This window comes from Colletes latitarsis, chromosome 5, assembly GCF_051014445.1.
Source record: "Colletes latitarsis isolate SP2378_abdomen chromosome 5, iyColLati1, whole genome shotgun sequence".
NCBI lineage: Eukaryota > Metazoa > Arthropoda > Insecta > Hymenoptera > Colletidae > Colletes > Colletes latitarsis.
In genome coordinates this window covers 33,305,469-33,331,339 of record NC_135138.1, presented here as the reverse complement: position 1 = coordinate 33,331,339, position 25,871 = coordinate 33,305,469, and the positions used below count along the sequence as shown (strand labels likewise).

The 25,871-nt window shown below is 39.4% G+C and overlaps 1 protein-coding gene across 1 annotated transcript in view; it reads left to right on the top strand.

Moving 5' to 3' along the window:
* The window catches only part of LOC143341662 (uncharacterized), a 200,699-nt gene that overhangs the window by 143,684 nt on the left and 31,144 nt on the right, over window positions 1-25,871 (top strand). Inside the window, exon 4 of the mRNA XM_076764646.1 lies at window positions 4,886-5,010. Coding sequence (XP_076620761.1) covers window positions 4,886-5,010 — 125 coding nt within the window. The remainder of the gene's footprint in view (window positions 1-4,885; window positions 5,011-25,871) is intronic.

Sequence of the window (25,871 nt, the reverse complement as noted above, 5' to 3'; positions counted from 1 at the left end):
TTAAATAATTTTAACAAACCCTATTTGTTATGCTTGACTGCCCTCGGCAATTCTAATTTTAAACCTGGCCTCGTACTAAAAAGTAAATACTGAATGTCCAGACCAAGATGCAGACGGATGCATGAAAACACAAATCAGAGTCCTTTGAGTGGTTTTTTGAATTTTTCACGCGCTCTGCGTAAACCTGCTACACAGAGTATGCGAGCATCCAACGTGGAAATGCATATTTTCTTAATTTGGGAAAATTGCCCTGCAATTTCGTAGTCTAATTCTGTCCGAAGTTTCATGTTCATTTAGATTCGCGTTACATTAACTACTGCGCCCAAGACCAGCAACAAATTTCGTAGTTTAATTTAAATTTTATGCAGCAAACGGATAGACAAAGTTAATACATACAGTAAAATCCCGATTAACTGGCATTCTCAATAATGGGACAATGCCCGGAAAATCAAGTGTGCCTGGATCATTCGACTATACCTACGTATGGAGTGATAAAAATATTTTTGAAAAGAATTTTTTTCTCGAAAACGCGTAGGATTTCGAGGGTATATCTATTCAAAAAAAATGATTGTAATTGCCCCCGCGAACGAAAATGATTTTTTTCAGAACGATTTGAAAAAAATTTTTTCCGCCGAAAAATTGATTTTTCTTAAAAATTCGTTTCTCATTTTTAATAAATTTGTTTGACGTTGTACGGAAAAGTTGTTTAGTACCTTTTTGTAGGTATCCATGAGTTCTACTTCCAGGCTAAATTTCATTTAAATATATTCACTATTGTAGGAGTTATGGTTGTTTGAAGTTTTTACCACGTTTATGGGGGTTTTCTAAATTTACGGTGTTAAGGAATAATTTTTCCAATATTTTTGGAATTTCTACATATTCTTGACTAAAATACGCGTTGTTTGGTTTTTTAAAAATTAAAATCGTCCAATCCGTTCAGAAGTTATGACGTTTTAAAGGTACGCATGAAATTTCAGGGGAACATATCGATGGTATGGTCAGACATTGTATTTTCTGTAATGAATTTTTTTCTCGAAAATGGTTAAGATTTCGAGGGTATGTCTATTCACCAAAAATGCTTGTAATTGACCCCCGCAACCGAAAATAATTTTTTTAGAACGATTTGAAATTTTTTAATTTCGTCGAAAAATTTTTACACGTACCCCCTGTTGATTTTTCTTAAAAATTCGCGTTTGATTTTTAATAAATACGATATTGATATTCCGGATAATGGGAATTGCACTGTATAAAGAAATCTCAGTTACATAAAAAGTTCTGTGTATAGTTTAAATTTATTCTTTTTATACCAAGTTTTATGTGATTCATTTTATGATTTTATCTTACTAATTGCAAAATGAAGAGAGATTTCGGAAAGTTCTGAATCTAGGGGAGTTGAAAATTCAAAGAAAATAAAATCACCGCTCCGAACATCAAAGATTGCACGTTGGTCCCGAAGGGAGCTTTCGTAACTTTTTCATTAAGTCGAGGAATTACTTGATCAGGAGTCACGTGTCATCGCGCCACGTAAAATGGCAATAAATTGGGGCTGCTCGGCCAACGTGCCAACGGCAGACCAGAATTCGGAAGGGCTTCCAAAGTCGGTCAGGGGATCAATCAAAATTTAGGGGGCATATTCGTGCTGTCGCGTCACGAGAATTCCAGCTTCGCCGCAAATCTTGATTAACCTCCTCCGTCTTCGTCTCGGGGAAGTTCTAGAGTCTCTGAACGCTGCAACGAGGTAGATGGCTGGTAACATCCATTTTCATCCCTCAATGACGCGTGTCTTGTTTAAACCGATGATCGTTCGTGCTGCTGTACGTAGCCAATCGTTAAATTGTTTTTGGAAAGGACGTGCTACTTTTAACGTCCATATGTGCCTTGCAATTTGTCAAACGAGACGTTTGATAAATTATGGTAACTATCCCGTATTAAATAACAGTCGTGATGTCATCTAAAAATGCCTTTATCCTGTCTATTTGTAATTTTCTCGACATTCCCTATTTTTGTCGCAAATTAACTATTTATTGAAATGATAATATTCAGATTTTAATACCGGCAGAGTGAAAAGAATGGCTTGCTTCAAAATTATGTAACATTTTTCAAATAAAATATCTTTACTTGGCAACAATGTTAATAAATTAAAAAATACGCTTACTAAGGTAGCGAAATTGGAGAACTTTTTGAACGAACCGCGTACATAAAGGAAGAATTTTCAATTAAATGGAACCCTTTCATAAAGGTAACGTATAACCTTTTCTGTTTCCAACAATGATGAAAATATTGAGATTATGCGAAAGCTTCAGGCGTGGGAGTACTTTATAAAACACGACCTCCGAATCCAAACATCACAAAATTGAACGGAATTAAATGAAAAGCGAAACATGGAATATTTCATGCTTCGGTAATTCGAATAACGTGTAGCAAAAATTTCCTACTAAATTTTTCATTGTTCTGATGGCATATTCAGATACAAGAAGTCGGTCGAATATTATTAAATTAGTTGCGTTACGCTGGTGCCTGGAATTCGACAAATAAACGCGAGATTTATATTCCCAATAAAAGTTTGCTCATCCTGTAACTCTCCAAATAAGCTGTTTTTGAAATATTCCTATTCCCTGGATAATTTTGGAGCAAATAACCAAATCTATCACACACTCTATTTTTCAAATACTCCTCCAGTTAGTGACAGCTTTTACTTTTAGCTGCTGCAAGAGAGTAGGAAATGCTATTTTGAAGAATTTCAACGATTCTAAATGCTAAACTCTAACAGCTTGTGCTTCAAAAATCGCTCAAAACGAGATACTTTAATCTTTGCGTGAAATAGCCTTTTCACGAAAAACAAGGGTAATTTCAATGACTCTGAAATCTGTTGCAGACTCGATTTTAGCTTTTGAGATATCAGCAAAGAAACTTTGTACAATTATCTGCCCGATTTACACGCGACAGTGGTTTTATTAATACGAATATTACGAACTGAACTGTGTGATTTGGTCTCGTCAGATTTTAATCTCGACCTCTGTTAGGAAGCCTGCCAACCATATCGGAATCGGAATTTCAGAAATTTTGGACCCGGATTCTGGTGCACACATTCAAAATGTAGGACGTGCGTGGGATGACAACAGGGCTGATGCTGCACGTTTTGGAACCAGCAAGGGAAATTGAATCGAATCTGCAACAGAATGGCTATTTCGGAGAATATTTTCAATAATGTTCTTTGCATCGATTAAGGAACCTTTCTACTTTGTGTGATTTAAAAAAATCGAATTTTTTTTTGCATTTCCTTTTAGTATATAGTCTCGAAAATATATCTACCAAATATTAAATTGAAATTTGGAAAACTAACGGAGTTATAGCTGAAATGTACCACGCGCAGGTATAACAACTGGACGTGAAACTTTAAAGCCATTTTTCTCGAAACTGCATGAAAACTATTCAAGATATTAACACCAAATTTATACAGTATCTTTAGAACTGGTCTCCCTATCGTATGAACTAGGATAATTGCGATATATGCAATACTTTTTTTTTTATTAACAAAAAAGCAACCGAATGTACGAAAATATTCAGTATCTTCTCGTAAAATAACTACCATTGTGCCATTTTTCGTTTTTTTTGAAAAAATCATAACTCAGGCGATAACCAAACTAATCTATATTAAGAATATCTTTGAATATCGGATAACTTGTTCGCAAAATATTACCTACGCAGTCGGGCCCCGTTCGTAAAAACTGTTGTTCGTTGATCAACAAAAACTGCATAATCAATACATATTATGCGTTGCAAAAATTCGTAAATATAGTTAAATACATAATAAAAATATCCACCAAACCCGGACTTAATAGCTCTTTAATAGCCCCTCCAAAAAAATCACAAATAATATTTTTCTTGCCTACAAAGTAGAATGGCCCCATAAACTGAGGTAAAACGAATGTCGTTCAAAATTTTCCAACAGTTTACGAAACATAATCGTGCATTATGCACGGTAAATTGACTTTTAAATACCCCGTATAGAAATTTGTTCCGAAATAGGATAAAAGGATTTGAGAAAAAGTTCGCGTCGCAATTTGCATTAAATTTCTCGTCGCTCGAAGCATGATTGGACGAGAAATTTCCGTCAGTCTCGCGCGACCATGTAAATAAATTGTCGACAACGGCGTCCGTTTTCACTTCCTGGCATAAACTATGTGAAATATGTCGGCGGCCCGACAATAGCCGTCGGTGCGGTTCCAGCGGCACGAACTGTTGTCGACCAATCACACGTTTACCAAGGCATCCGCCAATCCATTGTCGTTACCCGGTTTACATAACGTTTCGATACTCGTTGTACGCCGTCCTATTTACTCTCAGGAATTGTTTGGAATCAGCGACCAGATCTCGAGTAAAAATTCCTCCGAACACTTTGAGCCGGCGTGAAATTAATATCGATCCCCCCCCCCCCCTCTCCCCTGGAAAGGGCGCAGCGATTTTGTACACCCCGTGGTCCCGGCGAAATTGTTCGAGAAATTGGCCTGCATTTCCCACGGTGCAGCGAACGTTTTTGGCATAACTGCTCCAACGAACGAATCGCGGAGGAAATCGAACGCGCCGAAAGAATTAAGGCCACTGGGATCAAACTAATTTTCAAACGAAATATCTTGCTCTCGAGATGAGCAGTAAAAAAAAATATATAATTCTACGTTAGTACGCTTTATTCGTCGGGTACTTTCAAAGATTAGTCGCGTTGAAAACGTTCCGTTCTTCCGAGAAGATTTAAAAACAAAATGTATTTAATAAAATCTGGTATAAAGTTTCGTCAGAGAAATTGCTTTGATTTGATATTACGAATGTGTTATTCGAAGTGTAATTATTTCTGCGCGCAAATTAAGTATTTCATTTATGTGCTCAGGATTTCCGCGCTGTTTCAAGTAGCCGCTGCCGCGCTGCTGCTCGCTGCAACGATCTCAGCTTTGATTGGACATTGTTACTCGGACCATAGAACTCTCGTCGCCTGTGGACTGTTCCTTCTCAGCGGTGAGCATACAACTTGAATTTAATTTAACGAAAGCAACGTCGATCGCGACTAGTCGCGAGAGACGCATTTTTTTGTTCCCCCGTACATAAGAAGCCTAAAGTAAAGCTAAAAGCTTCTACTCCGACGCGACTTTCTCCCGTGTCACTCAAATCCTACGTCGCCTAATCCCTGCTTCACGGAATCCTACGTTATACGTCGTAACGCGGTGCCCTAAACCTTACTCTGTCCTATTATCGTCAATCCTACTCCAAAGTCGTTTGGGAGCCCAACAACTGCCACGGAACTTCTACTGCATTCAATACACTGAATTGTTATTTATATCGTGCGTATATTTTATGTGTAATTTTTATATCGAATTTCCTTCGATACTAACTTTGTAGATTATACTGTCACGAATATACAGGGTGAGTCTCCTAACGTGACGACCTCGAATAATTTTGAAAAAAATTTTAAATCGTTCTGAAAAAATTATTTTCGGTTGCGGAGATCGATTACAGTCATTTTTGGTGAATACACATATCCCCGAAATCCTACCCACTTTCGAGAAAAAAATTCGAGTAGGTGGACAAATTTTTTGGCGAAATTAAAATTTTTCAAATCGTTCTAAAAAAATTATTTTCAATTGAAGGGGTCGATTACAATCATTTTTGGTCATTACACGTACCCCCGAAATCCTACGCACATTCGAGAAAAAAATTCTTTTCCGAAAATATAATGTCTGACCATACCATCGATATGTTTCACTGAATTTTCATGCGAATCTTCAAAACATCATAACTTCTGAACGGATTGGACGATTTTAATGTTCAAAAAGCCAAACGCCGCGTATTTTAGTGTAGAATATGTAGGAATCATAAAAATATTCGGAAAGTTGGTCCTTGGCCCCGCAAAATGAGAAAAACCCCATAAAAATGGTCCAATTTTCAAATAGCCATAACTCCTACAATAGTGAATATATTTCAATGAAACTTTTTTCTGAAGCAGAGCTCATGGGTACCTACAAAAAAGTATTAGACAACTTTCCTGTAGGGCGTCAAACAAAAATACTAAAAATGAAAAACGAATTTTTAAGAAAAATCGACAGTGGGTAGGTGCTTAAATTTTTCGTCGAAAAAAAAAAATTTCAAATCGTTCTAAAAAAATTATTTTTGGTTCCAGAGGTTAATTTCAATCATTTTTTATGAATATACATATCCATGAAGTGTTAGGAGGCTCACCCTGTATAAATAATGTCCATAAAAATAGTTCTTTAGAAAACAATTTTAGAAGCCTCTATGGTACATACTTTGCATGTATAGATCACATTGCTACAAAATGCGATTTAACGTATCAATAAAACAATTAAAGATTATGGTCGACGTTTCATTGCAAAGATAAAAATTCAAAAAATCAAAATTTCAATTTGAGAATTAATTGTTTCAGTTCCACGGTGAAAAGTCCTGACGCTTGTACGTACATGGTCGAAGAGAAACACTTTAGAAGCGCGTTGAAAAACATCCGAAGAATCGATCGATCCTTGAAACAAATCCTCCCCCCCCAAAAAAACAATAAATGATCGTCCCCTCGAGGATCAAAACACCGTGCAATCTGTTCGCCTCGGGAAGTACGTTTCACGGTTAAAACGATCCACGCGTTCCAAAGAGAAATGTCGGTCCACGGGCCGAGTGCTATAAAATATCATAAAAATTGCACCGCGTTACAGCGGTCGCCTCTAATCAGCGATGATCCGGCAAAAAATCGTCGACGGGCAAAGAAGTCGCGCGGCAAACGCGGTGATTAACACGACGGACGCTTTCAGCGCGTCAAAAGCGACAGGGAAGAAACGATAAAGAGGGGCAGGAAAATGGAGGCGATTTTTGAAAGCGTACAGAACGTTTGCTCGCCGGTCACGTACAGGGTCCGAGCTGTTTCTCTTTCTCTCTTTCAACGCGATTCCCAGGCTGGCGGTGTATCAACCGCACTTTTGCCCGCTGAAAAGCTAACAATGTGATCCCCGAGTCTTCGACCGAACTCTCCGGCCAGGTGGTTCGCACGTGAACAGTTCATACATCAACTCGTGGTATACGAATACCGGCTTCTTTCCTCCCCAGGGGTGAATTTCGTATTCTTAGGAGCCACCCCTTAATATTCGGGGATGCTCCCGGAGGCAACGTATTGTTTTATTAAGTAGAACGTTTATGTTTTCGGGGAGAATGTTATTCCTTGGCGTTCGTAAGTGAATTGTTTGGTTTCGGGGGAATCCCGTTCGTTCCTGGTTTACGTTTCCTCGACTATATGCTGTAACAGTGTCCACGTTTGGTGAACGCTGCAACTTTCAACTTTACGTTTCCATCGCGTTGCTAACTCGTTGTCGAATGGGCATATTTTAATTTCAAATAATTTTTTAAACGTGTACCCCTTTAAGTTTGGGTTTGTTCGTACAAGAAAAAAGAATACATTTGTTTTGTGTTAATTTTAAAGTAAACAGTTGTAACGAGTCAAGCAAGAATTTAAGAACGAAATTATTTTTTGGCGAGTTTCCAGACGAATATTCATCGATATTTAAAGATTTTTCTATACTTTGAGCTTGAAATTAAAATCTGCGTTGTCGAAGTATTTCCTCTTTTGTTATTAAATCAATGGATTTAATTTGTATGCTGCGTAGATAATTATTAACCTTTCTCCGTCGGTCATACATGATTAATTTGGCATGTGACGCGATGTAGAATACTAAATTCTACACGGGACGCTTCCAGTATTGTTAATTAGAAACGCGAGCGCTGTAGCTGGGAGTGTTACATCCAGTGTTGCCAGTAAACGATGGTTAATTAAACTGATTAATAGTTAAAAGAGAATGTAAAAACTGTACAAATTTGCGTTCGTCACGGAAGACTTACAATCAATATTACCAAAATAATGTTTCGTGAAACACTGTTGTATAATAGAATTTAATAAGCTTCTTTGACAAGATAATCCTGGAGTTACATGCGTAGAATGTGAATTATTAGCCCATTGCGGAAATGACATTAAATCATTCACGTATCAATGGATTAAATGGCCAATCGATTCCAGTATATTCCCACAAATAAAAATAAGAGAAAAAGGTCTGTAAACATAATCGAGCAAACGCTTCATCGATAAGTTGTACCAAAAATAAGAAATCAAACAAACTTTCTTTCGGTATATTATTGGAACATCTAATAAAAGAAGCTTATTTATTATTCTCACAATTTTTCTTTCATCTTCAGTGGCACTCGAAATAATTTCCATGCTCGATGTAAGCGAGACTCTGAATTTTCCAACTCTTCTTCGTCATTTAATCGCATTAAAGAGGAGATTCGAAGCTATCGGTAAATGAATGCTACGAGCAATTTCTGATTAATCGCTATAAGAGTATCGAGCAGCGGGATACAGCCAGGTGATTTTCCAATTCGGCTGATATTTAGGGGCGAGAAGGCGCGGAACGCGACAGGAAAGAGCAAATGAAAATCGATGGAAAGGATTTTCCGGGAAACACTGACGATTCTGGCTGGGCGACAGTTGATCCGGGGATGGAGTAGACCGATTAAAAATCACTTGGATGGAATCGTCGTTCGGCCGGAAGGATGAAACGCGATACCCTCCCGTGCTGCTTTCGACTTCCGACCAAATAATTCGACGATCGTCGAATTCCTCTCTCTCTGCGTGTAATTAGTGACCAGGTTATTGAATTTCAGCATTGTCGGAGATACGTTTCATTGAAAGACTCCAACGGGGTTTTTTAATTAATTCGGATTTTACCAAGTGCTGGTTTATTGGGAACGACCAACTGTTTTTTGGGGGATAGTGAAGTAGCTAATGAAGAGCGGTAAGGAGATGGCTTTGTACAAAAATTGCAGAACTCAGGAGGCAAATGCAATTGTGCGCGGTTTCGAAGCTCGTGGAAAGTATAGAATGACAATAATAATAGTGATAAAATTAATAAAAATAGAGTACTGTTTACTTGTTAAAGATCTTATACGAAGATATTAAATTTAATAAAATTGACCAAGATATCCTTCCCGTATAATAGTTGCTCGATATAATTGCTCAAAATAATTCCTTACACATGAGAAATTAAGCATCCTTCGTTCGATTAAGAAGAAAAATAAATTCGACAAATTCATTGATTTAAATGAAAGTAAAATTGAGTAAACGCTTGACCCTCGAATTGGACAAAATGATAATCGCGAACGGAATTGCTTCTGTATCGAGCATTGGACGTCAAAAACGAAATTCCAGGAGTCACAAAGACGCAATACTTTCCACTCGATCGTCCGGTTCTCATTTCGTGCGTTCCTTTCCTCAAGGATCACCGGGTAATCACGCTTGGGGTAAAAGCACCGGAACCCGGAAGTTCCTCGCCGAAGGCTCGTAATTACGTGTCGGAGAACAGCGGCCTCGGTGGAGATAGAACGAAAAAGAAAAAGATGGACATGGAGGATACCGAAGGAAGAGCAGAGAGTGCAGCTAAAACTCGAGAGAAGGTTCCGTCTGATTTATATCGAGCTTTACTACTGGACCCCGGGCCGATCTCGTCTCTCGGTTTTCGAGGGTGCGCGGTGCTCTCGCAGTTTCTGGAATCTGGATCAGGAATTTCTTTGGAATCCTCACGGATTCCCCGCTTGATCGATAACCCTTATTCCGTGTAGAAAATCCTGATTCATATCTTTTAAGAGACGCGCGACCTCGTCTTTACGCTCCGCGCGAGTTTATTAATAAAATTTCTGTCCCCTCCGCGACGTTTCCTACGACACTAATTGCCGCTCTAAAAACTTGCAGGAATCCATTAATTGCTGTGCATTCTCACGCGTTATGTTTACTTTAATTCTTTATCAGAAAAAGGTACGTGTATCTCGATTACCGAAAGATTCAATTGTTCGAAGGATAATTTGATTAAATTCTTTGTACCGTGTCGCGATATTAAATTGAAAATGCGCAGAATTAAATGTACGAAGGAGTGCGGAGTCGTATTTTACAGAAGCAGAATGGCTCGACGCGCGAATTAATATTGACTTTCACGAATGGGAACCTCGAGTCGAAACGACGTTTCTTCGTTTACGTGTTTTCGCGAGACGGGAACCAGACGCGACGTTTTATTGGCGGAATCGAAACCGATATAATATTGCGAAACCCCCTTACGCTCTACCGAAAAATAGTCCTCCACGGGCGTACATCAAAGACGAACACGCTGGGAAGTGAGAGCGCAGGGTGAAAAGCAACGCAAGGTCGATTTTCTCGACCTCGATAACACGTAACACGAACAAATCGCTTTCCGCGTGCCCGATGAAACCCTTTGCATGCAATGTATCGCGCAAGAACGTCTTTATAGCTCCGAAGACACGTGGCGCGGCATGAGATCGATCGAAAATGTTTAAAAATTAATTCAAACGCGAAAGAATGATAATTTTAGCTTGGAAAAGCGAAGGGGAATTTTTTCTTCTTCGAAAGGGGATTACCGCGGAATGGAATGAAAAATTAGCCTCGGAATCGTCGACGCGACGCGAGGTTTAGCCGCGAATGCAATTGCCGGCGAGTGCAATAATTAACTGGTACGTTCAGCCGGGCAAAAGCATTGTGTGCACGTTAATTATTATCGCTGTTGTGTATACGCGACGATTAAACATTCTGCTATTAAATGCCCCGACGTTTTCGTCGGGATTTTTCATTCTTCGCGGCCAATTTTCAATCCCGACTGCGCGCGTTTCGACATCCCCGACGATTTCTTTGGCATCGTGGATCTCTTTTCCAGATATTAAGAGCGAACTATAGTCGACGACTCGTTCCGTTGGTCAATTTGTCATGCACCCTGTCCCCCTTCCCTTGACACTGTGTGCGTCGACGAACAAACGAGGGAAATTATCTGCAACGGCTGAAGTAATAACGTTTAACTGCGCCTCCGCGAACTGGGAAAGAGGGCGGAAGGGCTGCAGCAGAGAGCGCGGAATTATAAATTGTTGGGGCATAGTTGTAATTGTTTCATCTCGGAACAGGGTTGAGGGAGGGGGATGGTTGGCCAGCTAGAGAGTGTCGTTGGCGCTGGTGGATGCACCCTCCAACGTTCCGTCGGCGCGAACACACTGTAAACACCCGCAGAAGTACGCACGCGTACAACGGGCCACCGATTATTCTACGTGTTTCCAGGGTGGTCTCGCGGGAGCCAACCGTGGGGGAGGGATGATTTCGCCGTGCGACACTAACGCCCACGCGCGTTTTCAGAGACTTACGAGAGCGGGGAATTACCGACACTGAGAGCCTTAACGATGATAAAATCGCCGGGACCGCATCTCGCCGCTGAGGAGCCAGAAACGGACAAAATTTCAGTAACGAATCGAACGAAGTTACTTTAACTTTGCCCGTTATACCAAGCTTCGAGTTAACTCGGTTAACTTTGGACGAAGAACGATGGCGATCGAGGCTTTTCCACGACCGTAGTTAACCGAGGTTATTCGATAAACGATTAATTGTGGCGTCGTTGCAGTTTTCAACTGACTCGAAAACACGTCGCACCTAAACGATTGTCAGCCATTGCTTAGTTGGCACTGTCATCCTTGGCTGGGATGACAGTTTCGTTCTGGGAGACGTGTTTATTGTATTTGTGCACGTGCAATATAAGTATCAAGATTTCTCTGTGCACCAGGTGTATTTTTGTGAAATAAAATAGAAATTTACGATCGACTCACGAAGATATTGATGTTAAATTTTATGAATTATATCATGCGTGTTTAAGAACTTCCTTTGGCTATGTAAATAGAGGTTTCGTCAAAACAATTTTGGAGAGAGCAGATTTTTCTTATATTTTTTGGACTGTTTTCGTTCAGATATGCTGTATTGCACGAAAATTTTGACAATTGCTCGCTGTAAAGGCAACTTTATCTAAAATAATTTATTAATATCGTCGCAAGACTCATAGATGTCAAGCCTAAAGTTTGAATTATTGTTTATTTCGAATAGAATAATTTATAGAACAAATCTAAAGTATTATACGTGGTGCAATAAAAATGAATTATTCATGAATTATTCACGTAAGAATTTTACAAATTTACTAGTAAATATACGTAAGATCTTGCAATCTTATTAAAAAAAAACATCAAATTTTCTATGTCACGCAACGATTTGGCAAATAAAAAATTATCGATCTTCAGTAACATATTTTCCATCGTGTTTTATTAATTACTCTCCTCTTCCTCGCGGAAGCTTCCATTAAAAACTAATTTCATTTAATTCCTTCGCTAGATTGCCAGGTATTTCACTTTGCGAGCATCGAGTACTTCTAATAAATGTGGAAAGTATAGTCAGAGGCAGCTCGCGAACACGCATGATATAAACGAGAGCTACATTACTTCGAAGCAGCGAAATATGATTAATTTTCCTCTCCTTAACGTTTCAATTTTATAATTGACTCCATTTCACGGACTGCCTTTTACAAAATTGAAATCGTACGTTGGAAATAATTTTTATGAATGCCACCACCCTATCCGTAGCACAGATCAAGATAATGAAGTTTATTAATTATAATTATATAAATGACATTTTGTGTCGTTCGTACAAAATCAATATCAAACTTAATATGTAATTTCGTGGGTTCAATTCAATTTACGTAATATCATATTTTTTCAAATTATTAAAATCACTTTTTTACTAAAATAGACGACGAATTTAAATTAATTATTTTACGTTTTCTTTATTGCATAGCCTTTGAAAGTATCCATGCACTCGACGAATCGTGCACAAATAAATTTCGGGTACCAGAGATGCGCGTCAAATCTGGAAAGCAGACACAATGACGATTCTAGCGATAACCGGAAACGGAACAGTCGGTTAAGTAGTCCGAGAGAGTTCGAGAACGCTTCGTTGACCATGGTGAACAACCATGATCAGTTGGAAATGGTCAGTCAGTTGACACGAGAAATTATAGGTCGCAGAAATGTCATCAATACTCCGCGAAAGCAAACACCGCTCACGGATATTGTTAAACATTAAATCTCGCGTAAATATTATCGTAAACGCACCATAAATTCTCCTAATAGAAAACGTAGAATAATTTAAAGATATCGACTGCAGGAAAAGTGAAACTAAACTTGCATTTAAGGAGTAAATAAATACGTAATATTTATCGTAATATGGGTTAAATAGGAAGTAATATTTTCTCTCCTTTTGTATTATATATTTTTTCTTTGTTTTGTTTGTTTAACTAGTTCAACGAAGAAATAATTTATCATTGGATGCTCGAATCATTGCCTGGAAAATAGACTGAATCCGCTTCCTGGTTAAGCGTTAAATGGCCTTCCTTTTACAATACCGCGCGTTGCCAATTAAAATCTTCCACCGTCGTGAAAAAGCCAGTTTCCGAAATTAATTTCACGTCCACGCGAGGCCTAATGGTTTTAATTAACACGTGCATTGACGAGGAAGATGTTCCGTTTCCGTGGTAGTTCAAGTTGAACCTAGGGGGCTGAGTTAAACACAAAGCTTTATTGTGCTCGCGTCGCGTACGTGTAGGTGGATTTGGGGGGTTGTGTGCAAGTCGAGGTTAATGTACCAAGAAGCGCATTACCGGCGGTGCTTACTGTGCTGGGAACAGTAAAGAACGAATGTAGGAAAACCAGCAGTTGCTTAGTGTGTACCGAACGATGGATGGAAGTTGTTTCTTCGCGATAAATCGAAATCTAATATGCCTGTACTTTCGTCCTCTTAACACTTTCGACCGTAGCTTTTTCCCTGAAACTATTTCCTTTCCCTTTGAATCAATCTTTAGTGTCCAACTGTGTATCCTACGCGTTCTTTCGATTGGATTCGTTTCGAATCTTTTTCAACTTTTCATGCGACAATTAAAATTTTTTACCGTGATGGGAACAGAAAATAGTTTTTAATCAGAATCAGACACTGTTTACTACACTTTCAATCATATATAACTTTTTTAAAGTCACTTCGAGAAGGACGAAAGTTCTAAACTCGCGTGTCCAAGTATCGCAATTTGAATTTGATATTCTGTCAAATTTTCGCACGAAGTTCCGAACTTTCTCAATAATTTCTCTCGTTTCGGAAGCTAGTTTACGTCGCGTCACGCGTAAGATTAAACATTTCCTGCGATCGATGTTTGACGACTCGTTTCGCATTTTTACGCGGCACGGTGAAAACTTGCAATTGTAAAAGAAAGAAAAAAAGGTACGCAGAGCCAGAGATTGTTGCGCGACTTCTCGCTTCGTTCAGTTAATCTTGGGGAAGCCATTACAAATTTTTTTGCGTTTCCAGCTTTCACCAGCTCATGATTTTCAACGCGGCTTCTCGCTGTTTTATACCGAGCGCCCGTTTCTTGGTACATTAACCCCGCTTCCCGGAGACGCATGTTAACTTTTACGAACTCCCGAATAATATTCCGCATCAAAATTCGTAACGTTCCTACGATTACGTGGCGTTTGAATTTTCGCTGATATTCTGTTTCACTGCCACTGTCATTACTCTTACTGCGTCTAGCTATTCGCTGAAACGTTGGCTGCTCATTCTAATTATATTACCAATCGTATTAACCCCTTAACGTTCATATTTTTCGGGTTAACCAAGAATGATCAGTTTTTGTTCATTACAATGTTGTATCTAACGTATAATTTGAAGGAAAACAAATATTATCATCCCTTAAACCGTTGGATTAAACAAATATCGCTTTTCAAAGCAGTCAGACTCGAGTATGAACGTTAAAGGGTTAATATCGAACGAATATTTCGAAGGATAATTTCTGGGAATCGTCAGAAACGTTTTGTGCTAATCAGATAATCGTTGGAAATGGTTTGTTATTACATTGGAAGTTGACGATCAAACCAGAGTAGTCACTTATCAGGGCGCATTATACGACGAGCCCCTCGTTAGCTGCATCAGTGTGCCCGAAACTGGTGATTTTAATTACCCCAATTAATCTCGCCCCCGTCATCGGGAACCACTGTCGAAGTGCAGTCCGTGACGGAATTGTTTTTTTCAACTGCACTGTAAAGCATCATTAAATCGTCGCCGGCTGTGCAGGCTTCGTGTCCAGCGTCGCGGGACCGTGAGAAACAGAACGAAAAAGCAGCGGAATTTCTGCGCTTCGCGCCGCGAAATGAGAGGAGAGAGCTCGTCAGAGGGGGGGTTTAGTGCCTAGAGCGGAGAACGAAAAGAAAAGACGTCTCGTTAAGGTGACTGTTTCAACCCTTGAAAATCCCGTCGACGAAAGAGGCCGGGAGAGAGAGTCCGGACGTAGACGAGAGAAACACGCTCGGTTCGACGTGCTCGTTCTCGCGTAACGGTGGCCGTATTTATTTTAAAGCGAAGGCGCTTTCTGCCCTTCTAATTGACGTCGAATGCTCACGGGTAAACGTACAATTATGGTCGATACGCGTCATCTTCGATATCAGGAAAACTAGACGATAGAAACTCGTCCAAATCAGCTGGTCGGAAAATATTGGAAATGTGGTGTTTTTACTGTTTCCATAACGTTGTTTATTCTTACTTTTTAACTCTTTGTGGCACGCTGGGACTAAAAGTGCCCCACCCTTTTGATGCACCGTAATGCATGGTGGGACATTTTTAGTCCCACTTCAATAAATGTTACAAATGTATTCACTTGTGTTGACAACATTCGACATGCTAATACAGGTTTATTAATTGTTGCAAGTGGAAGTGATATGTGATACCTTTAGTAATAAAAATATACCAATTTTGTTTAATTTAAAACGCAATAAAGTTTCTATGCAACATGGGTTTATTTTATTATCTGAAATCCTGTGCCACAAAGAGTTAATGATGCTCAAGACACTGTACGTTGTACGTTGCTTGCTAGAATTAGTATTTACGAAAATATTCTTTGTTTAGGTTTTGATTTAAGCAATTGTAACGCTCCTGCGTAAGTAGAATTGTGCAAGCAACGTATATGAGAGAATAGTTTAGAAAGTAATTTTCATGGTGTACAATGGAAAAGTTTCCGGACAGGAAATGGAATAAATGTTTCTGGTAATGTGCTTTTGTTTTAGAGCTCATTCTATTGTTCTCTATCTCATATTTTAAATTCAATATTACTCGAAATTCAGGTTGTTGAAACTACTATTTAAAAGTAATTGTACGCTACTGTGTATATTATATTAACTATGTTAGGGCGAGGCAGGTGCTTTTTCGAACAAAAGGAAATTAACTACTTCTTAACAAGCTACAGTAAAGCATTGTGATATTGAATGGAATTACTGTGTAATAATACAGTCAATATAACGATATAACAGGGAAAATGTATTATAATACGTGCACTGGCAAACATCTAATAATGCACAACTAATAACCCCAACTTTAGAAACGTAAATCTGATTAAATTTGTAATCTTTATTTTCCTCTTTTGTATATCATTAAATATAACTTTCTAAATTGAATTAATGTTGCATTACAAAAAATTGAAATTTTGACGTTCGACTACATTCTGGATAAAGAACCTCTAAACAGGATTTATAATCAAAAAGCTACCACAGTTTCAAAGCATCGAAAGAATAAAATCTAAAAAATCTATTTACGGGAATTCTAGTTGGGAATCGTTGCTCCGAATGATCATTTTATTAAACTTCGCGAAGAAATTTGTCCACGAGCAGTGAGATTGCATCAACTCGAAATTCAATCTCCGACTAACGCGAGAAATAAGACGTTAACCCACTTCGTCGAACGCATTTCTGATAACATAGCTGGGTACCGATATATAAAGGCTGCTTGGCGAAATCGATAAGCATCCAGTGCTCGCTTTCAAGACGTACAGAATCTTCGTGTACGCTTCAGACAATATTTCAATTAAGGGCCCCGAACGGCGTTGTGGTTTCACACATCCTGTAGAAACCGTGGCCAATGTAATAAGCGAGGTTCGACCTCTTGGAGATTCAAGACGGCCTTAATAAACCAAAGACCACCCTCTCAAGAACACCTTCAAGCCCTACTCAAGAGTTCGAGCGGTCGATATCAGTGGCTGAGCGGCCGCAAGAGTCATCGTACTCCTTCCCCGTGGTTAATAAACAACTGAGAATTGTAACACATGAAAATCAGCGAGGGTAATTCTTCGGGCGTCTCGATTGCTAATTCTTGGCTCGGTTACAGAAATAATAAAATCGATGCAGTTGAGCTTGGACTTGCAACACAATAAACGTGAAAAACTCTAAAAATATCCTGACAATTAAGATTTAAAATAAAATTGTAATGTTTCAGAGATGCTGACTGAGAACTAGAATTTGGAATATTTCGTACGAGGGCCTCGTTAGAACTTCTCAAGAGTAATTTATTATAGAAACCCTATTATTTTATAATTTAACAATGGAACGATCAATCTATATTTTGAAGTGCATATATATTTCTTTGTCTCAAAATTTAGATTCGTATAAAATAAAGGAAAATTCGATCTTCTAAAGTTTCTTGAATTACTATTACTATATCCATAAAGCAGACGAGGGTTTCGGAAGTCCTCACGCTTCAAGATACAGATTCATTGTTTCCAGAGTAACTGTAAGCTGGGATTCTTGGAAAGCGTCGCATAGCATGTGCTAAAGCCCTAATGATGGGATAGTCCATCCATTGTTATGCAGGTTGCCTACCAGGAATCCTAGAACAAGACTTCCATAACTGAAGGAAAGCTAGTTCCTGCTCTTCTGCGTCAAGACAGTGTCTAAACCATCGCGTCAGCGAAATAACGAACGAATTATGGACAATCACGCCTCGCAAAATTCACTATTGCATTCCTGATTTGTTGACTTATTTCTCAAATAGCGAAAACTAACAGACAGCCACGAGTTTCATTTATAACATCGATTACTATTGACTTTCCTTTCCCAACTAACCAATAAACATTTATATCTGATTGATATAAATCGCCTGCGTGAAATTTTAGAACATTTATTATATTTATTTATTCTTTAACGCATACTGTTCGGTAATTCTGATGTTACGAGATACTTATCGAGTAAAGAAATTTATTTGTAACGTGTCACGTCGTATCCCCAAAATTCGAAATAAACAACGCGCAACAAGTTGCTGCTTACATATGCGTTCTTGCTTCGACAATTTGTCATTCGTCGGTCCCTCGCGACCGAAGACACGATGTAAACTCCTGATTAAACACACTCTAATGCTCGACGAAGCTTTTCGCGCGAGTAAAACACCTTCCAATTCCCAGTTACAAGATGGAAGCAGTACAAATCGATCATTGTTTCTCTCTGGATGACAGGAACTTCGATAAAATTCAAATATGAAGTGAAAAATACAGAATGTGGAAGCTTGCAATTTTATTGAGTTTCTAATCCCCTAAATTTTGTACAAATTTTTTGCCAACGAAATTAAAAATCTAACGATAGATTTGAAAACCGAATTTTATATTAACAGTTCTGGGAACTAGTAAATCTAAAACAAGCAGCTGAAACGGGTATTTAATTAGACAACTTGAGTCGACAGTTGCTCGAGCCAAAGAAACATAAATTTCAAGTATCTCAAACGTAGATTGGTGCAAGAAACGAGGTACTTTTATCGCGCTTAGGGCACACAGAAGGATGACATCCAGCATCCAGACGGTGAACGCGTGCCTTTTGTTTCGTTTTTACGCGACGTCGAAGAAACTTTGGTCGCGATTCGCGTGGTTCGATGCCGAATCGAAGGAAGTAAAGAAGAAAAAAAATACGTATAGAGAACGGGGACCCTTGAGTTCCGTAGCCGTTTCGGGCGGAGCTCTCTAAAGCTCATCCTACATTATTTTATCCCCCTTCTTACCGCCCCCTGAGGCCTCTTTCGCTCGACTGCGCATTCCTTTTAGCGATTTCAACCCCCTGCCGACAACGCCGCGGCCGCGATGGGCGACATCCGCTTTCGTTTCACGTTCTACGAGTCCTCCACGCGTTTTCTCCGTGCAGCCACGTTCGTTCCGGGGCTCCTGGAAAAGGAGGTTGCGGAATTTTTAAAGGAAATGCTTCTTTCTGAGGAGTCGGGACCAGCAATGATTAGGGAAACCCGGGTCCTCTTGCGGTCTCGAAACGCCGCTCCGTTTCGCGAGCTCGAGAAGATTGAACGACGGATCGGAGTGCAATCGATTATTGACGTTTGACGGTCCCTCTTTTGTTTCCACTGAAACCCGCTCTGGTACTTATCCACGTCGAAAAACCAGTTCAAGATCCCGGAATAATTGACTCGAGCAGATTTCTCGAAAATAAACACCCGCCAGCGGACGATAAATTATTAAACGATGATTTACATATCAAACTTTGGGAAATTGAAAATGATAAAAATTTGGTGCTTATATTAGAATAATTGTCGAATATAGTGTAACATTATTAACTAACAAATTGTTGATTCTATTAGAATAATTGTCGAAAATATTATAACAATAATTGACTCGAACAGATTTCTCGTAAATAAACATCCTCGTGCGGACGATAAATTATTAAACGATGATTTACATATCAAACTATAGGAAATTGAAAATGATAAAAATTTGGTGTTTCCTTAACACTGTATCCTTTGACTGTATAATTGTTAATTCTATTAGTATAATTGTCTAAAATACAATCACAAATTTTCAAATTGGTTTTCCTCGATAGATCGTACCAACTTATTTTTGCAGGAAGAATTACTTACGTCTCGTGGGTGCAGCGATTACTGGAACGCCCTGTAACGAGAAACAAATACGCGTAAAGCATCGAAAAAGATTGGAAACACCCGGGGGAAAGGGGGGGAAAAGGAAAACGGAATTTCATCGCGATCGAACGACCTCTTATGCGCAACTTTCGCTTCGCATTTTCTTTCCATGCTGGAGAACTTCTTCTATCTCGCGAAAGAATGTTCAATTATGCAACGCCGCTCACGAAACTTCCCCTGTATCGATGGCCCCACACTTTTGGCGCATTCCGTAGCGGGGAGTATGCGCCTCCCGGTGAATTTAAATTAATATTCGGCTGCGTGCGTTGTAAATCAGGGTCTACGGTTCCGGGTTGTTGGTTCTGTTTGTTATTCCATGTTTCGCGCCGGAAATTACGTCTTACGGCTTCGTTAAGCTTCAGGTTGCGTGAAATATTTGCTAGCTTCTACGTTACAGACGCATTTCGCGATTGTTGAAATAATACGCGTCGAACAACGGTAGTTATCATCGTGTCTAACTGCATTCTATATTAATAACCGAATGCAGTGCACAGTCAAAGCTGTTCTTCGATCTACTTTCTAAATAGAATCGTAGCTTTGAAATTTGATTGTTGGATACTTTATCCAGCGTTTAAACCGAATTTACCGCCTAGTTTCCTATTTATTTTGTGCGTGTCTCCGTTCAAAACAGAACGATCAAATCGTAGGATTACGAGGGTCGTTCAATAAGTCCTTAGAAAAATATAGAAAAACAAATTATTTTAGGTACATCTTTTTGTTATTTTTCAACATAGTCTCCTTGTAGCTCTACACACTTTCCCAAGCGTTTCTCCAACTATTTCAAACCATTTAAAAAGGTAAGATTTCGGAAGGTCCACTAAATAGACATCTATTTGGGTGGTGATCACCTCGTTCAACATGAACCGTTGTCTACCGAGCCATTTTTTAAAGTTTGGAAATAAAAAAAATCACTGAGGGGCCAGATCCAGCGAATACAGTGGATATTACAATAATTCGAACTTTAATTCCATGATTTTGGCCACCGAAACTGCACAGGTGTGTGCATTGTCTCGATGCAAGAGGAAGTTTCTTGCTTCGATCGACAATAAAAATGAAACTATCTGGTGGATATAACTGAGACTTCGAAAGCTATCTAGCGAGTCATGATGCTTACTAAAAACAGACCATTTTCGATGCTACGAGCGCCAAGTCTTGGATTTTCTAAGGACTTATTGAACGACTGCTGGTCGAATCGTAGAGAAATAAAATTGGTTTTAACCTCTTTGAGAAGAAGATGGCGGGCGATGGCCTGGATTTGTAGCTGGATTTGGAGATATCCCGGGTGTCTCGAAGCCGTTTGACGAGTCCTTTCCTGTCCTTAGACGTTGATGTTTACACTATGACGGACCCGTAGCGAAAGAGAGCCGCTCGACGCGAGGTTTCGCGAGGCCGACCGCGCCCCACCACTAAACCGCGCGTATTGGCCAAAGGCACGTCTTCACGCGCGTTGTTACAGAGTTAATTGAAAACCTACTGAACGAATTTGTATATCAACCTATCACTATTCTGTGCTTATATAAAATATTTAGAGAAATAAGTACCGGACAATTATAAATAAAACTTATAAATTAGGTGCATTCTGTATCATATATCATATTAATTTATTTATTATTGCGATTGGCAGACACTGAGAAGAACAGTTGAAGGGCCAAACGAGTAACAACGATCTATTCATAATTCCAAAGGACCCTCGTATTTCGTCACAATTATTCCAAGAGTTCTCGTTCGAATAAATGAATACAGATTGCATATTGCAGTTCGTTATCTACGTGACAAATGTAACGTAATTAATATTTCGAAAGTTAAGATTATTACAATCTGAATTTCTACTGGAATAGAAATATTGAATAATCGAGTGATATTCGAATAGCCATGGTTCTCGAGCAGAGGGGCTCCGAAAAGCCTCTCGTGCCCCTTGAAAGTCCCTGGAAAAAGTTTCCCCCGTGAAAGAAAAGCTCCTCGCGAAAAATCATTTCCCGGCACGCGAAGCTTCACATTCAATTACGTCGCTTCCGGGCAGAAAATAAAAGCGTAAAATAAAAGTTCGATTCCCAGCCTCTCCCTCCGAGCGCGACGCTTCCCGCGTTGCCGCGTACCCTATCAAAGAGGGCTCATCGACAGTTCGCGATTTCCGTTCGGAATATCGGCCCGCAATACGGCGTGAAGTGTAAAACCGACAGAATGGAAGTCAATTTACGAATACATCTGGAGAGCCGCGAAGAAAGACCCGTCGTGATCCCCCAGCAAGCCCAGGCCACGCGGGGATCGCGGTGGATTACCACTTCAGGTTCGGTTCTCGAGCGCTGGAACCCGAGGTGTACGATATCTTTCCATTTGCTGGGCGTCTCCTTCCAGTCTTTTTACGATACGCCCTAGCTTCGTGTTCCCTTTCCTCCCTTATCGTTCGTTCGTTCTTCGTTGCTCTTTCTCTCTTCTTTTCCTCTCCCCCCCCATCCCCCGTCCGTTCTCTCTCGCGCTTTCATTCTTAGATAATCCGACGAGTAAGTCGATATACGCGGCTTGTAGAATTCGAGCGAAATCGAAATCCGCCGGAGAAAAAGAGGCACTAGCGCACCCCGTGAAAAGAGAAAAGAAGACAGGCTGACGCCCGGTAATATCGCATCTAGAGGAACCAAATTGATTTCTCCTATGGGGCGCGAGCGGGACGCGGATAGGGCTCTGTCAGGACCGCGAGACGGAGAGGGAAAGTGTCTGGATTCAACATTTTAATAAAAGCCAGCCGCGATTTTGTCGCCGGCCTCGGTTACGGCGATGAAGTTTCGAGAGGGTTCAACCGACGACCATCCCTCGCGAATGGTTACTGCAACCCTGTGGAAGATCGCATGAGTTTCTTTAGGGACGCTCGATGGCTTTTTGTGGGCAACGCCTGGAGCAAAAAGGTCCCTTTCCGCGGGACGATTGCATTTCTTTGTTCGTAGAACGGATTTCGTAATTAACGTTTGGCCGCTTTTGTAAGGAGAAGTGAAAATTAAATTTGTGTTATCATAAATGGAATTCTAATCGAGCTGTAGTACGTATTATGTTTGTAAAGTACACAGACTTTACATGCGCGCAGTTTCGAAATCACTCATGTTTTCTCCATTACTGAGCCACCATTAGAAGCGGTAAACCTTCCTCTTTAAAATGCTTTTTGGTTTTTGTCGATCGGACTTTCCGGTTTCGAGATATCGTAATTTATATGAAGTAGTAATTTTTAAAATTCCGCTATGCGTCTTAGGAAAGTCCATTAACGCGTATTAAAAATACTAAAACTTTAAATGTCTGCAGTTCCGAAACTACTAGTGTTTTATTAATTATTGGGGCATTGTTAGAAGCGGCAAAGCCTCCCCTTTAAAATGGTTTTTTGTTTTTGACGATACGACTTTCCGTTTTGGAGATATCGTAATTTATGTAAAGGGTTAATTTTTTTAATTTGACTATCTCTGTCTCCGTCTGACGCGTCACGCCGGACCTCTCTTTCTCGTACGTGACTGACCTAGTTACTACGAGTCACGTGCCGGTCAACGACCTTGACAAGGCCGTAGTAAACAAACTCTTTGGACTCTTATATCTCCGAAACTAGCCACCGCATCGACTCGAAACTAAAATCGCTATACCTCCGAAACTAATAAAGCTATCGACTCGTACAAACGCTCATTTTAAAGGGCATTTCATCCCCTATCCAACGAATATACCAACTACTATAATTTATGCTGTCTTCCATGTTTATTTCAACATTTACTTTGACGCTATGTACCTAAAAAAGTTTCAACAGTTCCTTTTGATTATACGACTGATGTGCGACAGAACTGGATTATAAATTGTTTATACAATTGAAAATGTATGTAAATTTGTGTACAGAATGTTTTTTTTTTAAATTGTTTTATACCGTATCGATTTGAAACAAATTTAATTTTAAGGGGCGCCTCATATTTTAATTTGTTTAGCATTGTGAAAGATGAAGAAATATTCTTCTAGGATTGATTATTAAATATTGTGAGTCTTAAATTTGTCCAGTAAAGATTAAGTCAGTGGCAACCAATATCAATTTCAATAAAAATAGAATGCAGGTAAAGAGAATAACAGTTTGTACATATGAAACCCGTTATTTTCCGAATATCGTCCGAATTTTTTTGAAAAAGAGTATCCAAATTGAGGAAATTCCTCTTCGTCGGTATGCACTACTAACTGTAATATTTCAACTGAGGCTATCGTGGCGTAGTGGCAGCTCAAGTTGCGTAATAACTTTCTGAACCGAGTTTATATATCACTGAAACATTTTTCCTCTTTCTTTTTTAACTGTATCAATTTTTAACGAGCTATTTACTGGTTATTTTATGGACTATTTTAAGATTTAAAATAGACATAAAAGTATATCAAAGGAAACAGTCGCTAAAATTACGGCACCAACGTTCGAGGATCAAATATGCGATAAAATGAAATTACATCGAATTTATTGAACATAATTCACGTTCCATAACGCGACATTACTCTGAGCGTATTTTATTGCTTTTAATTAACCGCTGATTAAACTACCAGAATTTTTAAAAGCCTGCACGCGTTTATTACTCCCTCGTCGTTATTTTAATACGCTGGTCCGATATTCTAATCGCTCGATAATAAATCAACTTCTAGCCGAACGACGAATAACAACTACGGTCGAAAATTAAAATTCACGGGCTTAATAACATTTTATTAGTTTCCCAAGCTGCTTTCGTACATCTAGGGTGATTACATGATTCTCACACATTGACACACGCACAGAGAATTTCCCATTCTCTCCTTCTCTGCCGGAGACATATTTTAACTCGTTCTTTATGCGGTGGCCATTACTCATGGATGATTAATAAAGACGTACATATTAAACGATGACTTTTTACATGGCACCGCGTCAAAAGGAGCCCCGACAAACTGGCAAAAAGAACCCAGGGAAATTAGGGGATGGAGGCAGGTTTTTCCAGTGTCCGCCCACTTTTATAAAGCTGCGACTACCGGAAACCCGGAAAAACTGTTCCAGTGATCGATAAGAGCGCAGGAGAGTCGCTGTTTAGCATAGAAATCTCATCTCGTGGCCCGCAGTTCGAACCACATCACCAAAAATTTCCCCAGGACCACTCGAACATCGGAATTTGTTTAATGCACCGTACATTATGTACAGTCGAGCTGGGTTATAGGTGTTTTCAACGAATTATGACCAATTCGGAATGGAAAGGTTCCGGAAATGAAAATTTATAACCTTTTACTTGCACAGATAAAAGTGTTTGCAGCGCGTATAATTCGAATTTTTTAACCTTTAAAAATTTAGCACGATAAAGCTTGTTATTGCTGTTATTATTGTTGTTTGATATAGTGTACGAAATAGTGTTTCGAGTGACGTTGTTTCAATAGCGCTCGCGTTCGGTCCGTAACGTTATGGGATTTTATTTTTTCGTAACAGCGTGTCGAGAATTTTGATTTATCGACACCGTGCTCCATCAGTTCTGCTCGACAAGCCACGGTGCAAGTCCTATCTAACAAGACTTCCACACGGAAGTAAAAAGGGTCCCGGGGGATGCAGCCTTCGCAGCGGAATGCGTTCCATTTTCCACGTCCGGCGGCAGCCGTGATCGTCCAGCGACATCTTTTTTCGATACGACTCCGCGTCGTGGAAAGATGACACGCCGGAAAAAGAATCGAACCTGACAGCGTTCCCCCGGTTGGACGTCGCTGAGGAAGCAAAGGAAACGAAAATCGAAATAAAAGTCCCCGGGACGGGTCGAGTTATTTCTAGAAATGTTGATTTTATGGAATAAAACTATTACGATTTTGCCTCTTCTACCTTTGTACGATGTCTTACGAATTCGGTTCGTTGAACTGGATCGCGATCTTCAGATCGTGTAGTTAATTTTATACTTGCATAAAAGGGGATGAAATAGATTCACTACTTATATGGCTTTAGAACAGTCGACGATTACAGAATTACGTGAGACAAAGGAAAACGTTTTTATATTTCGAATAATTTCTCTAGAAATCTCTATTTGCCTCATTCCTCGAGAACATCTTTCAATAAATTGTGATTTCATCAGAACGTTATTTTATTTAATACATACGTGTAGTTAATTTTATACTTGCATAATAGGGGATGAAATAGATTTACTACTTATATGGCTTTAGAACAATCGACGATTACAGAATTATATGAGACAAAGAA